This window comes from Schistocerca gregaria, chromosome 2 (assembly GCF_023897955.1).
Source record: "Schistocerca gregaria isolate iqSchGreg1 chromosome 2, iqSchGreg1.2, whole genome shotgun sequence".
Taxonomy (NCBI): Eukaryota; Metazoa; Arthropoda; class Insecta; order Orthoptera; family Acrididae; genus Schistocerca; species Schistocerca gregaria.
In genome coordinates this window covers 582919221-582944960 of record NC_064921.1, presented here as the reverse complement: position 1 = coordinate 582944960, position 25740 = coordinate 582919221, and the positions used below count along the sequence as shown (strand labels likewise).

The 25740-nt window shown below is 39.1% G+C and overlaps 2 protein-coding genes across 12 annotated transcripts in view; one reads left to right on the top strand and one right to left on the bottom strand.

Moving 5' to 3' along the window:
* Window positions 1-2377, bottom strand: part of LOC126333600 (phosphatidylserine synthase) — a 150191-nt gene extending 147814 nt beyond the window's left edge. For 4 of the 8 annotated variants that reach the window (XR_007564301.1, XR_007564295.1, XM_049996749.1 and 1 more), the window contains exon 1: window positions 1918-2344. Coding sequence is in view for 5 of the 8 variants with exons in the window: in XM_049996749.1 (XP_049852706.1) it covers window positions 1918-2069 (152 nt within the window). In the remaining 3 variants the exon portion in view is untranslated. Of the gene's footprint in view, window positions 1-1917 lie in introns of all 8 variants that reach the window. The other 4 variants (XM_049996750.1, XM_049996754.1, XM_049996752.1 and 1 more) reach the window with 2 other exon arrangements.
* Window positions 2378-2380: 3 nt separating this feature from the next.
* LOC126333554 (protein regulator of cytokinesis 1-like) overlaps window positions 2381-25740 on the top strand; it is a 159005-nt gene continuing 135645 nt past the window's right edge. The window contains exon 1 of one of the 4 annotated variants that reach the window (XM_049996745.1): window positions 2381-2489. In XM_049996745.1, coding sequence (XP_049852702.1) covers window positions 2452-2489 — 38 coding nt within the window. In that variant the 5' untranslated portion in view covers window positions 2381-2451. Of the gene's footprint in view, window positions 2584-25740 lie in introns of all 4 variants that reach the window. The other 3 variants (XM_049996747.1, XM_049996746.1, XM_049996748.1) reach the window with 3 other exon arrangements.

Below are 25740 nucleotides of genomic sequence, written 5' to 3'. Positions count from 1 at the left end.
GCCGAGGTATGGACGAAGTACCGAGTTTCTACTCAGCACCAGGTACACAGTGTGATCTATACTTTGGCCCTCCTCCTGATGTTGGCAATGTGTTGTTGTTCTGTTAGATGATCATTAAACATGACACCAAGATGACATACTGTATCATCCCACAGGAATTGCACTACCAACAATGCTGTTGCTGAAGGTCTATGGAACTTGTCACTGTGTGATGATGTTGGATTGGATTTTGGCTGCATTGCAATTAAGCATGTACACAGGCACTCCCACTGAACTAGATTGTCCCCCCCACCTTAACAAGATAATAGAACAGCCATGAACATTCTAGAAAATTCTACATTCTGGCCACTCTTGCACTTGATTCCCAGCTGCTTCACTGACTTCCTATATGCAGTCTGTTGGTGCAATGCCCTCTTGTGAAACCCAAAGCTTCAAACGTAACCCCTGCAGTTATAAACCAAGACCTTCATGGATGAGAGATGGAGTGCTAACATACAATATAACCCCCACATGACAGTGGAGTTAAAGCAGCATGCACTGGCAAATTACACTTACATTTACTACATTACTTCAAACATGTCCAAGAATTTTTAAATTTGTCATCTTTCACTTAATAGATTCATAACTACAAAATAGCAAAATGATGAGGGTACCAGTTTGTACATCTTCCTTTAATGACCTAACAAACCTGTATATCAATTTTTAACAAAAATTGGGCCCATCAAAATCATAGTTGTGGTGACAGACATTTGTAATGTAGCCAGAGATCTATGTTAGGTTGAAAGATGATACGTTGAACAAGTTAGAAAAGTAACATTTCAGTAACCATGCTAGAACAAAATATACCAACCATGTTAAACAGGCAACTGAAGTTCCTCACTGTATACATGTTAGGTTAAATTCCGAAAATTCTGAACACTTCTGACTACCTGCAACTGTGTGTTGAAACGCTCCTTCCTTCCACCTCCTCCCCCCCCCCCCCCCCCAACCCCATAATTTTATCAACAGTTTCATACAACCACACTAAAAGAATCTTTGGAAAGTATTCTTATAAAGCTCCACATGGTTTAGTACCTTAAGAGATAGGACTGGTGGAAACTGCATTATTTAACCACAGCTTCATGATTCAACTACGAAACTATGATGTCACTATTTTATGATTAATGGCTGGATCTAAGTACACAAGAATGTAAAACTAACCACCAGACTGTAACATTCCCACGTATCACAATTGGAGCCAGTCAGATTATTACATGAATGCGTGAGGTTAGAAAATAACACCACTACCTTATTGCCTTGTTATGAAGCTGAGAAATTTTCACTTGCCTACGAAATACCTACTAACAGGTCCAGGACACACACACACACACACACACACACACACACACACACACACACGATTAATTACACTTCCTACAGAAAAACGAATAATCTGTATACTGCCTATTCGGTATGGTTTAATGGAATCGATGGGGTAGTCAATGCAACAATGGTGGGTACCCTTTGCATTTCGTATCCACACGTGTAAACTGCAAAATTCACATTGGCAAAATTCTTCATGAATGCGCGCCTGCACATTATGACATTGGCGCGCGAACAAACGCTATTTATCGGTTGAAATCTATAACCAATTCTCATTATTACAATTTAAATCTCAAATTTAAAGTACCTCATCAGTAAAGTTACCATCATGTTGAGCACTGTATGAACAGTTTATAAACGTCTTATGTTTTACGGCGAAACGTTCAGTACGCAAACGAAAAATAGTTCACAACCTTACTAACTCACTAAGTGATAACACTGCACAATGCAGCATACGTTCATTTCTGTATAAGGAACGTCGGTTTTAATCGATGAGTACCAATACTTAAAACTAAAACACACACATACAAACACATCTGCAAGTTATATACTAACCGTGTAAATGCAGAATATATTACAGCAGCGATTGACACAGTAAGCAACGTTATGGTGTGGGGTTTGTAGAAAAATTCAAGGGAAATATCATCTACAGGACGTTCATTAATATTCGAAAATACTTCATTAGAATTGTCGCCATCCCTCGCCATTTTCTTAATTCCTATACCTACAAGGTATCCCTAAAGCACCTCCACCCACCAGGCCCTACACCATACCACCCTTCAGCCTATACCTACATTTACACTGTTTTGAAACCGAATACTACCATAGAAGTAACGAAAGTACGCCATCGTTCAGAGATATAAATCTGGTCGCCCTTCACAATTTAATTGGAATATTAGCTCCTCGCAACTGTAATTTAATATAAAATACATATTCACCCAAACTGTAGCAAATGCGAATTGTCTTTTTTACAACATAAGGGTTCGTGCATCTAAATTTCATATCGATATTCGTTGAACTACCGCCATCAGTTTAAACAATGAACCGCCGACTGTGGGTGTTACGAGAATCGACCAATCAAGTAGCGGCATGCAACTGCAGCGAAGATTTGAACGGGAGTGTGTATTGTATGTATTCTCGTTCTCAATTTATGTGATTATTCAGTAGTATTGCTTTACAGTGAGTGTATGCAAGGAGGTGGAAAATGACATACTTCCAAAGGTAATTATGCGAACAAACGGGTAAGCGTTCTATTTATTATGTGGATTATTCGGTGCAGTGTACCCCAAATCTGGACAACACCTTTATGACAGTATGTAACTGGAACTAGGAGCGACGTCACGACAGCACGAAAACCACTCACAACTACTACAATCCAAATATGTATTGAAGGTTGAAATTTCTCCCAGAAATGTATAAATCATTGCCGACATTGAAAGTTACGAGTGCTCGACGTATTTTGTGTGACCTAAGTGCTCGTTTTGCTGCTGCAAAGACATGACAAACAGATGACAATACCTTAGTTCAAAATATATAGGTTACAGTAATGTATTGTCTAATGGCAATTTATAGGGATGCAAACTTACCAATTTCCGTCAAAGAACGGAGCCCAGTGGTGTTTCGATATTCACAATTTGTACGTTTAAGATCACGTAATAAGTGTATAAAGTAGATCATCCCTTGTGAGCCCTTCATAAGTAGCCACGAGAAGTTAGACTTGCACGTATTTACAATGTCAAGAATGGAACTTCACAGAGAAATGTTCGAACACACTCTCTCTCTCTCTCTCTCTCTCTCTCTCTCTCTCTCTCTCTCTCTCTCTGTGTGTGTGTGTGTGTGTGTGTGTGTGTGTGTGTGTGTGTGTGTGTGTGTCCTCCCCCCTCTCATTTACAAACTACTTCTGTGAGGTAGCACAGGTTTTTAGACATGTGGTTTTAGTTGTTTAAAGTTAATCTTATTAATTATCAATTGAATTCTTAATCCACTGGCAAGGAGGTTGAAGATTTCTGTGGCTGAAAAACTCATTTACTTCTGTATCACAGTTTGTTTTAAATTGCCATTACTATTTCTGCAAACAACATTTTGATCTGCCATCTGTGTCTAGAGAGAGGAAGAGCGCACATATCAATACTAGGCAATGAAAATCTCGTAACTTCATCTTTCTGTGAATATTTCAGTAACCGGTAACTTTATTACCAAAGAGAGATTTGAAAATGCTTGAATTTCTCTATCTGTCTAGGCCTATATAACTAGGCATATACTATATAGTTACACATATAGTAACATTATCTGTACCACATTACATATTTTTAAGATACCATTTTCGCTTTACCTGTAAATTTAACAAAATGGAGTTAGGCGTACTAGGTTTTCATTGCCTACCATCAATTTGTATCCTTACAAATACTCTGTATCAGAATTTTTGCCCAACACATCGGACACCGTTGTCCCAGAAATGAATTAAAATGGTTCCAATCCACCAGTTCCAAATAAGTTTTTTGGGAGGTTTCTAGTGACTTTCAAGTGAACGCCATAACTAGAAGTCCATTCCTAAATAACCCCAATTTAGGATTTCCGCTTTCATCGTCTTACAGTATTTGGCTGAGCCAGTCTAGTCTGTGGAACAGAAAAAAAATATTAAGTGTTATACTGTGAAATTTCAGGAAAAAGCTGATAATTTATCATCTAGTAGCAAAACGTTAACAACTGTCATTTTTTACTCTCACAGTGTAAACTGTAGGGTTCTTCTGATTTGTATACTATGAAAGCAGGTTGCAAAGGGTCTATACTTAGCCTGCACCCATCTCACGCAACCAACATCCTTTTTTCAAAATAACTGCTACTATAACTGGGTGCACATAAAAAGGCAGCACCACAACTCATTCCCCATAGAGAAACAATACCTTGTGATGGTGCCAGTGAGCACCCTCTCTGCCCCATGCCTCATGCTCCAGCCGTCACCTACCCTGGTAACTGGCAACACATGTGTGAACATTATACTCACTGTTTCTGCTTCCAACTCCCCCTTGCAAAATTAATACGCTGTCGTTACTTAACATAATACCTGTTTGCTTCATATCACACATAAAGAACACCGTAGTGGCTAAGTAACCTCACCATACCTAAATTAAAATGACAATTGATGGTAAATGTTGGGCGCACACACCTTGATGAGCATACTTCAGAATGATGCTATTGGCTGGAGTGTGAAATGGTACATTGCTCATTGCTACTGTGCATCGCCCCACTACATCCCTTCATAAGTGCACACTGCTATAACAGCACAAAACTTTGTTTTCATGTGAAACAGGCAGATGCGATAGTTTTGCACATTCCATACTTAACATCATTAGCATAGTAGAGACACTGCCACTGTAATACATATATTTCATAGATTCGGTTTTGACATCTACTTAAAACCACATAACGGAAACTCCAGGGAGGAATTTCAACAACATATAGATTGCTGCTTACAGTAAAGAAGACACATTAACTTGCAGACAGGCACAATTAAGACTCTTACATAAAGCTTTCGGCCGCAGCCTTCATCAGAAAAAGAGAAACACACACGCCACTCACTCACACAAGCAAGCACATGTCATGCACACATGACTGCCAGCTCCAGCATCTTGGAATGCCATTCTTTTGTTGCTTAAGGCTGTGGCCAAAAGCTTTGTTTCTTGTAATTGTGCATGTCGGCAACTTAACATGTCTTCTTTATTATAAGTAGCAATATGTCTTTTCCTAAATTGTTAAAATCATATAATTTATTTATCTATTTATTCATTCTTTTAGTATAAAGGTTGTGACAATGTCAGATGCATTATAGAAATATATTCAGCAATTGGGCTAGTTGACTTACCCTCGCTGGTAAAGTGCAGTGCTACACATCCCTTCAGTAAGGTACTCTGTTTTCATTCTTACGTTATACAATGTGATACATTAATGCTCGTGGTACAGTAAAACAAGACTACAATGAATTGGTTTAGATTTGCGAAAACAGAGTAGGTTAGTGGAGCAGTGTGTAGCACTGTCTTCCTACCAGCGACAGTATGATTGACAAGCCTATCTTCTGCACTTGCGGCAATGTACATCAACTGGTGATGTCACATGTTCAACAGTTGTTATACACTTTTGGAGTATCTCCTGACACTTGCAGCCGTATATGTCTTAAATTAAATTATGTAATTGAAGCTAGAGTGAAGTGGAGAAAGGGAATGGAAGGAACTAATGATATTGGTTATTAACCTGTTGCATTAACCACTACACCACCTGTGTACAGTTTATCACAAATGCGTGGACTGTCTCTGTGCTCTCACCGGCTGCCCCACACTCCCACCTAATACCACCTTCTGCAGTCCTCATTCGTGTCCTCCATTCTCTCTAATTTTAGATTCCCGCTGGAGGTCGAATGTAAATGTGCATCTGTCTGAAGGTTGTGAATTAATTGCCTATTGAGGCGAATCATTGTGTCTGTTCTTTTGGAGATGGACACTACCCATTCATGTAAGTGATTCACCTCAATGGGCAGTTAATCCACAACCTTCAGTGCAGGTGCACATTTACATTCAACCTCCAATGGGAATCTAAAATTAGCAGGCACGTAGGCCATGGATGGGGACTGTTGACAGGTGGTGCTATGTGGGTCAGTTGGGGGCGTATTGAAATAGTCCGCACATATGCGATAAACACTGTGTGCAGGTGGCGCAGTGGTTAATGCAACCACCTGGCGAGTAGGAGGTCCCTGGTCCAAGTCCTAGTGCGGCATGTATTTTCACTCGTTGCCACTGATTGCGCATAAAGTCTGAATGCAGGTGATATCATTGGTTTCTTCTCTTTCCTTTCCTTCCCTTTCTTCACCTCCAGTTACATTATATGTACCACAGCTATGGATTCTGCATGGTGTCTATTCTTTCGGATAAGTATGAAAGAACGGACACCATGCCTTCATATTATATTGAACTACTTGTCTTAGCAAGATTTATGTCACTTGAGGATTTTTAAATATTAATGTGAATCATACTGAATATAAAACATAAACAAAGTAGGACAGAATTAGGGGAGGATATACGGGAACTCTGCCATGACTTATTCAGTGGAACCATCCTGGCATTCACTTTAACAACTTGGAGAAACCATGGACTCTCCTCCAGAATACGGGACCAGTGCATTCAATGGTTTAGCCACCTCGTTTGTTACATGATTAGGAAATGAAACCACTACATGCGCAAGGAGAATAATCAGTGATACAACTAGAACATGGTACTAAGTTATATTACATTCCTGAAGAAAAGTAAATACATCATATAACATCACTGAAAAGTATAAAACACGAACACTGGCTGACACTATATTCACTAAAATTAGTTTTGTCACAGATACCATCACTAGGAGATGTATTGCATTGCATCTGGAACAGAAAACCAACAGCAGGAACATCCTTTTGCTTAGACAAGTACAGCATTGATATTACTTCAATTAGATTAAGAAGTACTCAGCCATCCCTCTCCCTCCCTAAATGAGGATTATCATTCTGAAGTCTTTCCGTTGCCTGGAAACTACTTTAACATAAATGGCACATGCCTTGCCCTACTGGCCTCAGAAATGCCATTTTATCTAAATGCTTGGCTTTCTGGAGCTCCCACTCTTGTCACTTTAATTTCTGGCCAAACCCTCTGCATACCATAAATTTGGACGAGTAAGTGCAGTCCTATTGTTAGCTGTAGTTAGACACCTGTACGTCTTTTATATTAAGGATCAACAGGAGGGACCCAAGACCTTATCCTGTGTTACACCTGTATAGATTTCCTTTGCATCAGATAATAGTCTCGTTTTACTATTAGAATGAGCTTAAGCAAGTTCCACAATCTGTGATCTAGTTCGCAAATGTGATTGAAACCACTTTGTTTCCGGCCCTTTTATTCCCATTGCATCCAACTTATCTAAAAGAATTTCATGACTGTGATTGTTCAAGTATTTGATGATTTGTTATTTCATTAATCTCTCAGTTACTTTAGAGAATGCTGAGATATTGATCTCGTGTGTGCTCTCGTTTTATTATTAATTAATTCAGAAATGACTTCTGTACTATTTACCTATCAATGGTGGAAAACTGGTGTATAGATTAATCATAATTCCGTGCTTACTATGTGGAATGGCATGCCTTATGCAGTGTACTTTTTAACAGAAGTCCAGTACAAGTGACACTCACTCCAGCAGCCGCATATTTTACGTCTGAAATTAAAGTCCTCCCATGCAAAATGGCAAATAGAGAATTGCCCCCCTTTGTGTAATGATTTCATTCTGCTCTAATTGAGTGTTGTCAGTGGATGCACAAAACAATGGCCCTGCCTCTTATTACAACTAACTGATAACAACTGACATTTAATGAAAGAATTGTTTCCCTTTATAATTATTGTGAAATTTAGATATTGCTGTCTTACATTTTCCTGGTGATTATTAGTTGTTCTTGTGGATTGCATGTAACATTGCCATTATTTATTGTGTGTTCAAACTCACCCACTTGGCCTTTAGAAGATTAAATATAGGTAATACAAAATACAGTAGCAAATTTCACACCCATTATCATGTAAATAGTGTGTGTTGCCGGGATAAGATCAGTCATATTTAGCGATTCTCATAATTTACTTGTGGGTTTTTGAGTGCATTATGCTAAAAAATTTTGTTGTGGTCATTGACTTAGTTACAAATGTGAAAAAAAAAAAATGTTTAACTTAAAGGGTAATGTTGGAGTCCTATTATAGACTGCCAACGACTTTTGTCAGCCAGCTCATTTAATTATATATTCTGTTACAAAGCTTGGACTGTAATAAGAATAACACATACTGCTAAAAAGTTAGGAATAGTCATCAGAAATAAGTTTCTACAAAGGTTTTTTAAGATCGTTACATTGTGAGTAAGTTTCTTAAATGTTAAGAGTTTTTCTGCCTCCTGGATGAAATACGCTGCAGTGTTTCTCAATAAGCTACGTACACCATGAGTGAATGCATGGTCATGCAACGATAAGATGGAATAAAATCTTCTCATTCTTCTAGCTGCTGCAAGTGGACACTGACTGCTGTATTGTCGTGGCCTTGTCCTTATACAGCCTCAGTACTAATTGTGCTTGTCTAATGTCGTTTAAGGCTGCCCCTCCCACTCCCAAATCCTGCATCTGCTGCACCCAATCAACCCTCACAATGTCTGTATTCCACACCGTACACAACTGTAAATTACTTTATTTATTCAGGACATTGTTAGATGTTTTGATCTCTGTAGCTTACTTTATTACACTATCCCAGAAGCCATTAGCCCTTGTGACAATAGAGGTACTGTAGACTGTAATTGTTTTGTTTCAAATAATAACTGCCCCAGGTACTTGTTTTGATGCTTAGCATAATGCTTTTCCAGAATATATTCTCATTTTCAGGCGCATATGTCCATTCACTTATATGTCGAATGCACTTCAAAATGATAGCACACTGGACTCGCATTCGGGAGGATGACGGTTCAATCCCGTCTCCAGCCATCCTGATTCAGGTTTTCCGTGATTTCCGTAAATCGTTTCAGGCAAATGTCGGGATGGTTCCTTTGAAAGGCACGGGCGATTTCCTTCCCAATCCTTACCTAACCCAAGCTTGTGCTCCGTCTCTAATGACCTCGTTGTCGACGGGACGTTAAACACTAACCATCACCACCACCACTTCAAAATGAGAATAAATTCTTAAAATGCGTTGCGTTAAGCATCGAACCATAACTGGTGTAGTTTTCATTATTTAAATCATGAAAGACACATTTGCAGTCTTTAATGAAACATCTAACATGATGAACGGAAATATGAAATTTTTTATCTGTTTTCCAGTGCCTGTTTAGACATCGCTTTCTTTCTCTGACGTTGTTGCAGACCTCTCTCGTGTTCAGTTTGATAATATTGTCCACACTCACATCTGAGGTGTACATTATCTTCGACAGTCCTCATTACATTTCATTAATACTTGTTCCATGGATCATCAATACAACATTTCATAACAATGTGGAACATGTCACTTTAACATAAGTTTTCTTTATGCCATTTTTGTGTAGAAGTAGTTGTCATTCAGAAATTCTTTTACTTTGTTTTTAAATGTTGGTTGGCTCTTTGACAGACATCTTATGCTATTTGGCAAATGAGCTTAATATTTTATCCAGGGCTTAAGATTGTTTTGATGTTGTCACTTCACAAATTGATTAATCTTCCATGTCACAGAATGGAAAAAAATACAATGCTTTTCTCTCTCCCCATAACCAGATTTCTGTAAGTGGATAAATCATGATACTGCTTGTAATATTTATTTGCTGTGTCATTCTCATGGAATTCTTTTCATGGGTGGTTCGTTTCTTGTGGCAAGTTGGTATCAGAGGTGACTTCTGCTCAGTGAGTACATGTCTTAGAATAGTGTGCTATTTGGCTGGATGGTGGTTTAAAGTGTGCAGATATGGGTACAGATGAGTGCTTTTTTTCAGTATACACAGTGGCATAAGAGGCAGATGTCAGGTAAGAGTAAACTACCTTTTTTTATGTCTGCCTTGAACTTATCACAGATGCTATTGAGATGTTTCAGAGGAATTGACAGGAACAAAACTTGCATTAAAAATGGACATAAAATTGAAATCAACCAGACCTCTATCACCATGAGGATTAAGGCCCATTTCATTTAAAATCGCCCAAAATAAAGAAATTTTGTCCTCATGTGAAAAATCGGTGTAAGGAAGTACCTAATGTAAGAGAGTTAAAATAATTTTTCTAGATGTGTTTGATCACAACTACAATTGAAAGAACATATTGAAATACAGGTCATTTCACAAACTGGTTTCAATAGGAAAGGTTTGTTAAAAGTTTGCCCTTTGCATCTATCTGTTCTTCACTTGTCTTCAGAATTTTTCCAAGCCACCTTTGATATGAATTTAGTAGATGCAGAAACACACTTTATCTGCAGTCTGCCTTCATTCATTGGTTAAAAAAAAGATTGTCTTGTCCCAAGAATGGTAAAACCAGTTTAATAACATTTTTGTGAATTTTGTTATCTGCCGTGTTGTAATATAAAATGTTTGTATTCCTTGAAATAGAGTTAGGGTAAATGTAAACTAATGCTTTGTACTTAAAATTTGCTTGTCATATGAACACTGTAAACTTTCCATTGTGGCTAAACTCTGTCATGTGCATTTTTGTCTTGACTAGTGGTTAAAAAATCCATTCTGAAATTACATATGATCTTGCTTGTGATGTCACACATTTACAAAGTTCTTAAAGTTTTGTATTGTGCATAATTGTCATTACTCAAGTAAATGTTATGTTGACTGTTCGGTATTTGTTCCTTTACATAGGTGAGAACAATTTTTTGGAAAACAGAATGTGTTTGTATATTGTGCTACAGTCAGTCACTTACACAAAAAGACACTGGGTTAATGAAAACTACTGTTTTATATTACACAAGGAAAGGATGAAGAGTAATTGAATGTTCTGTCAGTGAAACTCTTGTGCAACTTCCAGGAACAGATGTATAGTTTCCAGCAAAATCCACTACAGCTATACATAAAGTGTAATGGAATGTATCCATGCTTGATTTTAAATAGCAACTGTGAGATTTCAGTATGTAATATTGTATCAAGTATTGAAGTTTTTTGATGAGATATTCAACAAATTCATTGACTGTCTTCATTAATGTGTCCAGTGTAGATCTATGAATTTGGATCAATTGCTTGAAAAATAACACATTCAGAATGGTGTAAGGATTCCAGCTCCATTCTTATTCTTGAGGATTCATGAGCACAGTGATGCATCATGAATTCATTTTCTAGATTGCAGAATATCTTAAGTACACATCTTTTACGTTACACAAAATTAGTCTTTTTCCCTTGTACCCTCTTCTGACATTTCCTGAAGGGGCAGGTAGAAAAGTTCTTTATTAGCAGAAATTCAGCTTATATCATTGTAGTAAAAAGTCTGGACAAGTGTTTCCAAATCCTTACCTATTCTGCTTCCAACATTATACCTTTTTTAAATAATACCCTTGATTTCTTCACTACGTATTCAGTAGTGCTAAAGTTGGGATTTTTGCTTCAGCCCATGAAGTTGGTTCTAAGGTAGCAGTTTTTTCTTTAACAGAACTTCTGTTAAATTTCTCTTGAAGTTTTTGTATTAAACTACTAGACTATTATAGTCTTATTTTCCACTGGAACATGTAGCACTTCTGATGCTGTTTGCTGGAATATTAATGCTAAATGATGATACTTGGTTTGAACATATTCTGGACACCTGTCTTGTGTTCTTTTGGTAATCTTAATGTTGAAAATTCAAGTAATTCATAACTTTCATTAAGTTTTTAAGGGGTGTAAATGGATTCCGTCTATATTCTGAATCTTCAATTTGACACCCATCTATCCCTGCCAAGCAATGTAATGTAGGAGATAGGATGACATTATGCCATGTTATAAAAAGTTTAGTAACTGGGATAAAACAAAGGCTTCTATATTTCCTTGCCATGGTTAACAGACTTTCAAAGATTTGTTAGTCTTTTTATTGTGCTCCTACAGGGGTTACAACAATAAAGTCCTTCAGAGATTAAAAAGTCTTGATAAAAAAATTATTTTGACTCTTTCAATAGGTATGTACATTCTGACACCAAATGTTCACAGATACGTCATGCGAGGGTAGCAACCATTGAATGACTTCTGAAATCGCATAACAAAATATGATATAAGGATCTAAGTATCTAAAAAAATTCTCAATAAAAGTGGTTGTTTGTAGCTGAGTGCGGTGTGAAACCCAGCCATTGTGATGTTACAGCAGAAGCAGGAAGAAAATATTGCCATACACAGTGAAGCTACATCTGGAGAGACATGGCTACATAAGGACAAGTAGTTGGACAGTTTCAGACCCGAACCATAATATTTCGTATAAAGTTTTTACTCTTTCTTTTATATACTCATGGATGCTGATTTTTATGGGTGCCTCTTTGTCATCATTGAGCTTTTTTCTTTTTAAATCACATAATTTGTGTTAACATGCTCTAATCAGGATTTTGGAGTGTTCCAAAGAATACAGAAAAATAATGATTCTTTATTAAAAAATAATAATTTTTAAGATATGTCCATTCACATCATCACATTTAAAACTACATTCCATTCTTATATAAAAGAAGATTAATGTTATTTGTCTGATATGAAAAATGTCAACAAAGATAAGACACTGCCTTCACTGTGTTTTATTTAGTGTTATTTTTTTGCACATTGTGTTGTGGTATCAGTTAAAATTTTCTTCAAGCGTGTCACATGTGAAATTATGAGTATCATCTTAAACATTACTTTCATCACTGCTGATGAAAGATAAATTGTAAGATTTGCAATTGCAGCTATTTTCCTCACGTTTCTTGCATCTACATGCTATTGATCCCATAAATTCAGAAGGGCCTACAGAACTCATTCCAGTTGAAGGAATGTGTGAGTCATTTTTCACTTTTCAACCATAGTCACTGAGACATAATATGTGTGGTGACAACTGCTCTGCTGATTTCCAGTAATTGAATTGCAAGTGAGCACATTTTATGTGGTTTTGGAGGACTTTATCTTTTGGTGGATCTAACTTTAAGTTAGTTGAGAATTTTCTCTTGTTTGTAAACAGTTGGTGTCATAGCTGAATCACAGAGACAGTGATCCGTCGTTACACAGAAGGGTGGGGATTGCGCCCAGCATCACATTATAAGATGATGATCAATGTAAAACTGGCCTGGTAATTCCAAGCCAAGATCTTCATTTCTGCAACAAGGTTCAGGCAACCGCCTTGCCTTTTCAGAATGACTAAAAGACAGAATCGCACCCTGTTAAAGCAAGGTTTGAAGTATATTCTTAAACTTGTCACCCAAATTATTAACATTTGCTTTAATGTTAGTTGTCTGCCCATTAAATCTCTTCGTAGTAAAAACTACAGGAATCATTAAAACGTCAATATCATCACTACCGATTTGGGTGTTGTTTTAACCACATTGGAAGACCTTCTATAGAGCATAGGAAATTAACGTAACATCAGCTTCCTAATGAACGAATAATGACCTCTTTTTATTCAAAAAAATTCGCTTCTTTATCTGAATATTTGATGGAGCAATGCAAATCAACAAGCTGATCCTTATTTTTGGTGCTGCTTAAAACAATATTTCAGCCATGAAGTGGCGGTGTCAATGCAAGGAGTAATTGTTTAATAGTGCCACAAGGTAGGTGTCTTTCTCTTTCATGGTCTTTGATAGATGAAGTCTCATAATTATCAAAAACAACATACAGGGCATTTCCACAATGAAATTTTCACTCTGCAACAGAGTGTGCGCTGATATGAAATTTCCTGACAGATTAAAACTGTGTGCTAGACTGAGACTCGAACTTGGGACCTTTGTCTTTTGCGGTCAACAGACTGAGTTACCCAAGCACAACTCATGACTCGTCCTCACAGCTTTACTTCTGTCAGTACATTGTCTCCTACCTTCCAAACTTCACAGAAGCCCTCTTGTAAAACTTGCAAGACTAGCACTCCAGGACAAAAAGATATGGCTTAGCCATAGCTTGGTGGATGTTTCAAGAGTGAAATTTTCACTCTACAGTGGGGTGTGCAGGAGATCTTCTGTGGAGTTTGAAAGGTAGTGAGTCAAGCTTCGGTAGCTCAGTAGGTAGAGCAATTGCCCACGAAATGCAAAGGTCCTGAGTTTGAGTCTTGGTCCGTCACACAGTTTTTATAAGCCATGAAGTTTCAATATATGAGGCACATCTGGAAAGTAAGTACTGTTTCGTTCTACCGTCACCACAGCAGTAGTGTAACGGTTCAGCACATTTGCACTCGTTTCTCTGGTTCATTGCCTTTCTACAGATGCCATTACAGTTGTATTGCATTGTGTTCACATTTGTTGGTGATCATTCAAAATGTTTAAGACAATGTCTTCAGTCTGCTGACTGTGAAGCGCATTCAGTAATGTAGTTTTCAAATTCATCATAAACTTTTAGATATGTGTAACAACAATATAATGACTGATGGAATGGTGAGAAGGAGGACGAGACAGTTCAGTGCTGGATGAACCAACGTTCATGATGATGAGGTGCAGAATGTGCAACCCTCTGTTGTCTGTGATCATTTCATTTGACAAAGTGAGTGAATGAGAGCATTTGTGGGAACAGGTGGTTCACAATAAGAATGCTTGGTGATGACTTTGCACAAATTTCAAAAACTGTTTTTCTTGAGGTTGTCACGAATCTATTAAATTTTAATGAATTGTGTTCTCATACTACATCCAAAAATGCTTTGGATGTCCACAAAATGAAGCAACTTGGCTGTGCTTTGACGTTTATTACCCAATACAATGATGAGGTATATGAGTTATCAAACAGGAGGATCTCTGGTGATGAAACGTGAGTTTCTCATGACACTCCAGAATCAAAATAAGTCAGTGGAGTGGAGCCATTCACGATCCCCTGAAAAACAAAAGTTCAGAACAAAATTGTCAGCATAAAAAAAAGAAAAAAAACTGCATTGTTGTTCTGAGACTGCTTGTTGAGTTCCTTTCCAGATGTCGAACCGTCAGTACAATAGGATATTGTGAAACACTGTGTGAACTTTGGCATGTTATTCAAAACAAAATGTGTGGAATGCTGAATCAAGACATTGTCTTACTTCATGACAGCACATCCCTGTTCTGCTGGTGTCACTCAAAACCTTATGTAGCAATTTGGTTGGGAGCCCCAATCTCACACCTGACTACTACTTGTTCTTGAACTTGAATTGTGATTTGGAAGAATGGCACTTTGACAGTGATGAAGATGCAAAACCTAGTATTTAGCAATGAGTAGCTGCAGTTTTCTATGATGAAGGCACCAAAAAGTTGATTTCCCACTATGACAGAGTTCAGGACAATGGTAGCAACTTTGGAGAAAAATAGTTTAAGAAATGCTCTTTCCTGTAAAAAAAAAAATAAAGTTTGGCTTGAAAAGAAATGTTTTCACTAGTCCTCCCCCCCCCCCCCCTCATCCAAACAATACTTACTTTGTGGGCATGCTTCATGTGTCATCTCCTTTCACAGCAGTTATCATCATGGAGTGGAGTAGGGACACATTAGAACCAATTGGGCACTTGATATCATACAGCAAAGCATTGCAATCAGTGAGCTGAGTAACTGGAATTACCTACTGAAGCAGCAACAGCAAGTTTGATCAGCAGAACTGCTTTGTTTCCTTTTCACTTATTATTGGATTCATCAAATAATGACAACAAAACTGCAGTCTGTTTATATTTAAGAATGTCTAACAAGTTTATCTACCTTTGTTGACAGACAAAAAATAAGGGAGCATATACCTTTCCTGAATCATAAATTTCTTTTTTTTCTGTTTATAGTGCTTTTATCCATTATTGCCCTGGTTCATACTTTTTTATGAATTGTAACAATAACCAGTGGGTAATTTGTCTTCGAAAGCAGTGGCCATCCTGTCACCAGTTGCCAGCGTGTCGAGCAGATCTGCTCTTTTATCAGCTTTGTGACCAGTGAGAATGTTGACTATATGTTGTTAAACTAACAAAGGAAACATGTTTTTGTGAGAGAGCGAGTTGTAAATTCTTGCTGTCATGGGCAACTAACATTTGTCTAACATTTCTTGTGTGCTCCCTGCCGCCGTTGGATAAGCAGCTGCAGCAGCAAGTCGTATAACCCTAGCTTACTTATTTGTTAGATAGTTTAATTAATTTCTTTGCATGTTTTTTGGGTACTTGCATTGTTTAATTCATATATTTAGGGCGTATTATAGTATTTGACAGTTGTAGCATCGCGCTTTAGTGTTTACTTCGTAGATTCTTATTTAAATTGCGTGTGAGTTTCGTATAGGAGGTGCAAGTTCGAGTTTTAGTTACTGTAATCGTAAATTCAGCAGATTGTAGCGCAGTCGTAAGGCATTTGTACAGGTTAGTTGATACATTCTTTGCGTGTTCCGCTTGCGTTATCTAGGCACTGACTCGTGTTTCGGTAACTGTTGTTAAACATCGATTAGAATGGACAGGGACTGCGATTGCTGTGTTCGGATGAGGGCTGACTTGGCATCCCTTCGCTCACAGCTGCAATCGGCGCTGACTTCGGTCGTGCAGCTTGAGGCTGTTGCCAATGGGCACCACTGTGGGGAGCCGGACTCGGGTATCACGGGGATGTCAACCTCGTCCCGTCTGTCCCCAGATCGGTCCGCCGCTGTGGTTGCCCCGGTTGCTGCCCGCAGTGGGGCTGAGCCCTCGCCTGTGGTTGATTGGGAGGTCATTCCAAGGCGTGGCAGGCAGCGAAAGGCGTCCCCGGAGGCTGATCAGAAAGCCTCCCCGGTGCGTCTGACAAACCGGTTTCAGGCACTGTCTCTGGCTGAGCCAGATGCACCCGCCTGCCCTGTTTCAGAGGATCATTCTCAGCCTTCAAGGTCCGGGCAAGCGCAGAGGGTGGGCTTACTGGTAGTTAGGAGCTCCAATGTTAGGCGCGTAATGGGGCCCCTTAGGGATACGGCGGCTAAGGAGGGGAAGAAATCCAGTGTGCATTCCGGGAGGAGTCATTCCTGATGTGGAAAGGGTCCTTCCGGATGCCATGAAGAGCACAGGGTGCAACCAGCTGCAGGTGGTGGCACATGTCGGCACTAATGACGTGTGTCGCTTTGGATCTTAGGAAATTCTCTCTGGATTCCAGCGGCTATCTGATTTGGTGAAGGCTGCCGGTCTTGCTTACGAGATGAAGGCAGAGCTCACCATCTGCAGCATCGTTGACAGAACCGACTGCGGACCTTTGGTGCAGAGCCGGGTGGAGGGTCTGAATCAGAGGCTCAGATGGTTTTGCGACCATATTGGCTGCAGATTCCTAGACTTGCGCCATAGGGTGGTGGGGTTTCGGGTTCCGCTGAATAGGTCAGGAGTTCACTACACTCAGCTGGCGGCTACACGGGTAGCGGAGGCTGTGTGGCGTGGACTGGGCGGTTTTTTAGGTTAGAAGGCCTCGGAAAAGTGCGGGATGGGCTGCAATGTCAAAGGGTGCTTGGCAATTACAGGACGTGCTTGGATCAAGGAACAGTCGGAATTTTAGTTGTAAATTGTTGTAGTTGCGCTGGAAAAGTCCCTGAGCTTCAAGCGCTAATAGAAAGCACAGAAGCTGATATCGTTATAGGTACAGAAAGCTGGCTAAAGCCTGAATTAAGTTCTGCAGAAATTTTTACGAAGTCTCAGACGGTGTTCAGGAAAGATAGATTAGGCAGAATTGGTGGTGGAGTGTTTGTGTCTGTCAGTAGTGGTTTATCTTGTAGTGAAGTCGAAGTAGATACTCCGTGCGAATTGGTGTGGGTGGAGGTTATACTTAACAGCCGAATTAAGTTAATAATTGGCTCCTTCTACCGACCCCCAGACTCCGATGATACAGTTGCGGAACAGTTCAGAGAAAGTTTGAGTCTCGTAACAAATAAATACCCCACTCATACGGTTATAGTTGGTGGGGACTTCAACCTAACCTCGGTATGTTGGCAAAAATACTTGTTCAAAACCGGTGGTAGGCAGAAAATATCTTCCGAGATTGTCCTAAATGCTTTCTCCGAAAATTATTTCGAGCAGTTAGTCCACGAACCCACGCGAATTGTAAATGATTGCGAAAACACACTTGACCTCTTGGCCACAAACAATCCAGAGCTGATAGAGAGCATCATGACTGATACAGGGATTAGTGATCACAAGGTCATTGTAGCTAGGCTCAATACCATTTCTTCCAAATCCATCAGAAACAAACGCAAAATAATTTTATTTAAAAAAGCGGATAAAGTGCCACTAGAAGCCTTCCTAAAAGACAATTTCCATTCCTTCCGAACTGACTATGCGAATGTAGACGAGATGTGGCTCAAATTCAAAGATATAGTAGCAACAGCAATTGAGATATTCATACCTCATAAATTGGTAAGAGATGGAACGGATCCCCCGTGGTACACAAAAAAGGTCCGAACGCTGTTGCAGAGGCAACGGAAAAAGCATGCGAAGTTCAGAAGAACGCGAAATCCTGAAGAAGGGGTAAAATTTACAGACGCGCGAAATTTGGCACGTACTTCGATGCGAGATGCCTTTAATAGGTTCCACAACGAAACATTGTCTCGAAATTTGGTAGAAAATCCGAAGAAATTCTGGTCGTATGTAAAGTACACAAGCGGCAAGACGCAGTCAATACCTTCGCTGCGCAGTGCCGATGGTACTGTTATCGACGACTGTGCCGCTAAAGCGGAGTTATTGAACGCAGTTTTCCGAAATTCCTTCACCAGGGAAGACGAATGGAATATTCCAGAATTTGAAACACGAACATCTGCTAGCATGAGTTTCTTAGAAGTAGATACCTTAGGGGTTGCGAAGCAACTCAAATCGCTTGATACGGGCAAGTCTTCAGGTCCAGATTGTATACCGATTAGGTTCCTTTCAGATTACGCTGATACTATAGCTCCCTACTTAGCACTCATATACAACCGCTCGCTCACCGATAGATCTGTACCTACAGGTTGGAAAATTGCGCAGGTCGCACCAGTGTTCAAGAAGGGTAGTAGGAGTAATCCATTTAACTACAGACCTATATCATTGACGTCGGTTTGCAGTAGGGTTTTGGAGCATATACTGTATTCAAACATTATGAATCACCTCGAAGGGAACGATCTATTGACACGTAATCAGCATGGCTTCAGAAAACATCGCTCTTGTGCAACGCAGCTAGCTCTATATTCGCACGAAGTAATGGCCGCTATCGACAGGGGATCTCAAGTTGATTCCGTATTTCTAGATTTCCGGAAAGCTTTTGACACCGTTCCTCACAAGAGACTTCTAATCAAGCTGCGGAGCTATGGGGTATCGTCTCAGTTGTGCGACTGGATTCGTGATTTCCTGTCAGGAGGGTCGCAGTTTGTAGTAATAGACGGCAAATCATCGAGTAAAACTGAAGTGATATCAGGTGTTCCCCAGGGAAGCGTCCTGGGACCTCTACTGTTCCTGATCTATATAAATGACCTGGGTGACAATCTGAGCAGTTCTCTTAGACTGTTTGCAGATGATGCTGTAATTTACCGTCTAGTAAGGTCATCCGAAGACCAGTATCAGCTGCAAAGCGATTTAGAAAAGATTGCTGTATGGTGTGGCAGGTGGCAGTTGACGCTAAATAACGAAAAGTGTGAGGTGATTCACATGAGTTCCAAAAGAAATCCGTTGGAATTCGATTACTCGATAAATAGTACAATTCTCAAGGCTGTCAATTCAACTAAGTACCTGGGTGTTAAAATTACTAACAACTTCAGTTGGAAGGACCACATAGATAATATTGTCGGGAAGGCGAGCCAAAGGTTGCGTTTCATTGGCAGGACACTTAGAAGATGCAACAAGTCCACTAAAGAGACAGCTTACACTACACTCGTTCGTCCTCTGTTAGAATATTGCTGCGCGGTGTGGGATCCTTACCAGGTGGGATTGACGGAGGACATCGAGAGGGTGCAAAGAAGGGCAGCTCGTTTTGTATTATCGCGTTATAGGGGAGAGAGTGTGGCAGATATGATACACGAGTTGGGATGGAAGTCATTACAGCATAGACGTTTTTCGTCGCGGCGAGACTTTTTTACGAAATTTCAGTCACCAACTTTCTCTTCCGAATGCAAAAATATTTTGTTGAGCCCAACCTACATAGGTAGGAATGATCATCAAAATAAAATAAGAGAAATCAGAGCTCGAACAGAAAGGTTTAGGTGTTCGTTTTTCCCGCTCGCTGTTCGGGAGTGGAATAGTAGAGAGATAGTATGATTGTGGTTCGATGAACCCTCTGCCAAGCACTTAAATGTGAATTGCAGAGTAGTCATGTAGATGTAGATGTAGATGTGTATGAGATGTGGCTACTGTTCTTTTTGATGAGTCAGACATTAGGTGCTTTGACATGGTTACTTCATTAAACATGTGATGTGAAAGTAACCATCCAGCTATTTGATGAGGAGACATCATCGTCTCTACAAGGACCCTCTTTCACTTTCTCATAGAGGATGTAGTATGTTCATGAAACTGACTAAGAGGTAGAGAATTCCAAAAACTAGGTTTGTCTCCACATAAGTGTGTCCCTTTTCTTAGAAGAATGTCGGAGCCTGCCACTCAAGTAACTGAGTGTGGGTGGTTGTTGTCGTTGTTGTTTTTTTTTTTTTTTGCGACCCTTAGCCCTAATTATTAACTTTCAAAGAATTCACAATGAAGTGCTAGAGTTTGGAGTGCTCTTGAGAAGCAGTGAAGCTCACATAATGCTAGGTTCATAAAGCTGGTCGAAACCTGAAATTGATAGCAGTGATATTTTGGGGCAAAATTTAATTGTATATCAAAAGGATAGGCAAATGAGAAATGGAAGCTGCATATGAGACTGTTTGGGCAACACTCAGTATCAGGGGTGCGCATAAAATAACTGGATCCATCTATCAGCCACCAAACTCTTCTCCTAATGTAACTGAAAACTTCAGAGAGAACCTCAGTTCACTTGTATATAAGTTCCGCAATCATACTGTAATCACTGATGGAGACTTCAATCATCCGACAATAAATTGGGAAAAGTACAGGTTTGTTTGTGGTGGACGTGATAAATACTTCCTGTGAAACATTATAAATGCTTTCTCTGAAAACTACCTAGACCAGATAGTTAGGAACCGTACTTCAATCTGCCAGGAAGTTTCAACTCTACTCATGATGGGAAAGATTTTGGATATAATGGAAACAAATAGATACAGTCACTTTCAGGATATCCACATCGAAACTGTTATCACTGACCATGGCACGGTTATGGCAATAGTGATCGTTAAAGTACAAAGAACAACAAAACCAAGCTTAGAGATATAAATTGTCTGTAAACCAGCTAAAAAATCTGTAGTGTCATATCTCAGTGAGGAACCTGAAAAGCAAAGCACAGGGCAGGAGCATGTAGAGGAACTGTGGCTCCAGCTTAACAGGATAGTTGATCATCCACTGGACCGATAAGTACCCAGTAGAACAGGTTATAATGGGAGGTAACTTCCTCGACACTGTAAAGAGACAGAGATTAATGCATAATATATCTAAAACAAAGTGTAGCGCTATAGACAAATGCTTTGTGAAATGTGTGTGGGTCTGAAGAGATATGAGTGATGCCTTCAATAACTATTATAGCAGAATATTGTCATCTTATATTTCACAAAACCCAAAGAAATTCTGGTCATATACAATGGCTGTTAGCGACACCAAAGTTAGTGCCCAGTCCCTAGAAAATGAGACAGGAACTAAAGTTGACAGTAACAAAGCAAAAGCTGAAATGCTCAACTCCATTTTCAAATGTTTCTTACAAACGAAAATACAGGAGAATTGCCCCAATTTAATCCGCGTATCACTGAAAAGATGAATGAAATAAGAGCTAGTGTCAATGGTGCTGAAAAACTGTTGAAATTGAACAAAGTCCCGGGACCCAGTGGAGTCCCTATCAGATTCTGTACTGAATTTGTGGCTGAGTTAGCACCTCTTCTAACTGAATGTATTGTCAATCCCTTCAACAAAAAATTGTGCCCAGTTCTTAGAAAAAAAGCACAGGTCACACCTGTCTATAAGAAGGGTAGTAGAAGGGATCCACAAAACTGCTGTCCAATGTACTTGAAAGCAATTTGTTGTAGAATCTTGGGACATATTCTGAGCTAAAACATAATGAGGTATCTTGAACAGAAGGACCTCCTCAATGCCAACAATCACATTTTCCAAAAATGTCGATTACGTGAATCACACTTTCCTCACATGATGTACAGAAAGCTTTGGATTAAGGTAGATGCAGTATTTTTTTTAATTTCCGAACAGCGTGTGATTCAGTACCACACCTATGTTTGTTTTTAGCTCCCTCTATCATTTTCTTCCTGTGTTGTCCATGTTTTACTGCTGACGCTCTACTTCATCCCACGCTTTGGTGTGGGTGAGCACATGTTTTTCAACGATTGTTACCCATGTTTTCTGTTTCGTTTTATATTCCTGTTCTGGGATTTTTCTTGATACCCGTCTCACTACGTTACTGAACGGGCGCTGAAGACCTTGCTGTCGTGCGCCCTACTACTACTACTACTACTACTACTACTACTACTACTACCACTACTACCTATGTTTGTTGTAAAAATTATGATTCTATGTGGTGTCAAATGAAATTTGTGACTAGATAGAGGACTTCTTGATAGGGAGGATGCAGCATGTTATTGGATGGAGAGTCATTGTCAGATGTAGAAGGAATTTCAGGTGTGTGCCAAGGATGTGTGTTCTGACCCTTACTGTTCATGTTGCATATCAATGACCTCGCAGGCAATGTTAATAGTAAACTCAGGCTTTTTACAGACGATGCAGTTGTCTCTTATGAAGTCCTGACTGAAAGGAGCTGCATAAATATTCAGTTAAATCTTGATAAGATTTCAAAGTGGTGCAAAGATTGGCAACAAGCTTTAAATATGCAGAAATGTAAAATTGTGCACATCACAAAACAGAAAAGCGTAGTATCCTATGGCTGTAATATCAATTAGTCACTGTTGGAATCTTCCAACTCGTTCAAATACGTGGGTGTAACACTCTGTAGCGATATGAAATGGAATCTTCGCATAGGCTCAGTAGCGGGTAAAGCAGATGGTAGACTTCAGTTTATTGGTAGAATATTGGGGAAGTGTAAATGGTCTACAGAAGAGATTGCTTATAAATCACTGGTATGACCAGTTCTAGAATATTGTTAAAGTGTGTGGGTCCCATACCAAGTAGGACTAACGGGTCATTGAATGTATACAGAGAGGGGCAGCACGAGTGGTCACAGGTTTGATCTGTGGGAAAGTGTCACAGAGACACTGAACTGGAAAACTCTTGGAAGACAGATGTAAACTATCCTAAGAAACTTGCTTAGCTAAGTTTTAAGAGCCGGCTGTGAATGTCGATTCTAGGAATATACAGTAACCCTGTACCTATTGCTCTCATAGGGATTGTGAGGATAAGATTAGAATAATTACTGTGCGCACAGAGGCATTTAATCAGTCATTTTTCTCATGCTCCATATGTGAATGAAATGGGAAGAAACCCTAAGAACTGGTACAATGGGACATACCCTCTGCTGTGCACCTCAAAGTGGTTTGTAGATAGAGATTTAGATGTAGATACTCTGACAATATATATTCCAGTAGCCTCCTACAAAAGTATGGAAGCATATGTCCCCTTCTCTTTGCAATCTATGAAGAGATGGATGATTATTACAGGATAACTAAGATTAACTACTGACAACCTACTGGTAGAATTATCTGTAATTTTCTCCACAGTTCTCTGAAATTAATCCATATTAGAAAGATCAGTAGTAAAAAAAGGGGGGGGGGGGGGGGAGGAGGAGAGCTGTGACTACCATGTGTAAACTTCTGACTGCTTTTGACCATGCTTTGCCTGACATGTTAGTAACATTACCAAAGGCTATCTGAAGCAATTATTTGAAGCCTGTCCCTTACATAGGATTCCTGTGCATCCAGTGAAAGACATTAGCATACTCATCATGCCTGGTCTTGTAATAACAAGTTTTCAGACTATATAATCTGCATAATAAATAAGTATAGCTGCATATCTGCTGACCTGTGTATAAGTCATTCCGTAGGTCATTATAATGGATTCTGCATACCATAGAGTTAAGCATACTATAAGTGGGTAACAGAAGGGGAGGGGGTTAATTAGAGGACCAAAAGCGTGGCTTGTTGCACTCGTGCATTTTTATGATGAGCAATTTTGCTCCTATAACCAGACAATTCTGCTGTCTTCTCATCATTAAAAATTACCTGTATCTGTTTAAAATCCCATTAAAGAGCTGTCAATAAAGGAAGGAAGTTTAATCAAATCTTTAAGTTTTGTCCTTGATGTGTAGATAAATTAGGAATCTTGAGTCTTTGATAATACGAAAGCAGAACTAAACACTAATTGCTGAGTTTAAGGCTGTGCAAAATATTATTCTTTAACATTGGAATTAAAGGTTTGTAATCCTTTTACTGGTTTAATATACCACTCACTTGCACAAACTCGACCACCATCACATGAGGGTCTTAGTGTATCATAGGTAAAAATGTTTAAATCATAGTTGTGACATCACAGACTTGCATGGTCACTATTACTTTAGAGTTCCAGACAAGAATAATTTGTTGCATCTGTTTTTGCACTGTATTTTGCAGAGGACTTTCTGAACCTTAAAATTTCATCCATAGTTATGCAGTGTGCAAAGTAAATCCTTGGATCAATGTTGTTGGTGGAGTTCATAGTTACATCTTGAACTGTTTGATTATAAATATTAGAGATATTAAACTGAATGGACTGAAACCAAGTCACAGATTTCTCTGTAATCTCTCCATGTCGCTTAAGTGTCGCTTACAGTATTTAGTATTCAGGTGTCCAACTGATAGTCTCTATTGTGGTCCATTAGACTTTCTGCTTCTTGTTACGTTTGTTAAGTGGCCTTTTTCGTGTCAGTATTACCTTCATTTTCAGGAAGTCTTACAAAACGGCTGTATTATGACAAATTAGACTAGCACAACCATCTATCTTCATCGCAACTACTTCATCTTCCAAAATGTTAACATTTCATTTACAATTATGTTTCTTTCATGTCTCATCACTTTTTTGGATTTAATCTTTTACAGTAATAAAGGTCATGCAACTATACAGGTGTCCATATATGTATTGGATTGTTCATTATTTCATTCCTCTCCTGGTATAGCTTGTTTATTTGTGAAGTAGCTACAGTTGTATTTCTTTTACTGAATAAGTGAATGGCAGTCTACATGATACACAGCATCTACTGCATGTAGATCAGTGGTTGCACCCTGCAGCAGTATACAGACTTCATCTGCTTGTTCATCATTTCTTTAGTCATATATTTTACGCACTTCATCCTTCATGGCTTTCTGTTTATGTGTGAAGTTGAACAGAACTGATAGAATGTAAGCCATCTCGTAGGATTCTTACTGACATGTTCCCTGCAGTCTTCACCCAAAATAGTTCTTTATTCTGAAATTTTGTACCATCAGATCTTTGTTTTTCCTGGTATAGATGTTGAACACTGTTCAGTTGACACTGTGTAACTATGTCCTTTCAAGAATCATTGAATATGTTCCTTTGACATGTACGAGAAAATAAAACTTAAATGACAACTTACATTTAAATTTTGTTGAACTTCCAAGGAGTTTTTCTAGTCTTGTGCGGTAACTGTCACCTCTCTGCCTACTCGATAAGATCACCGATAATATTCGAAGGATATTAGCAGTTACAAGCAAGCCAGATTTACCACAGTCAAAAAAACATTAATTCATTTT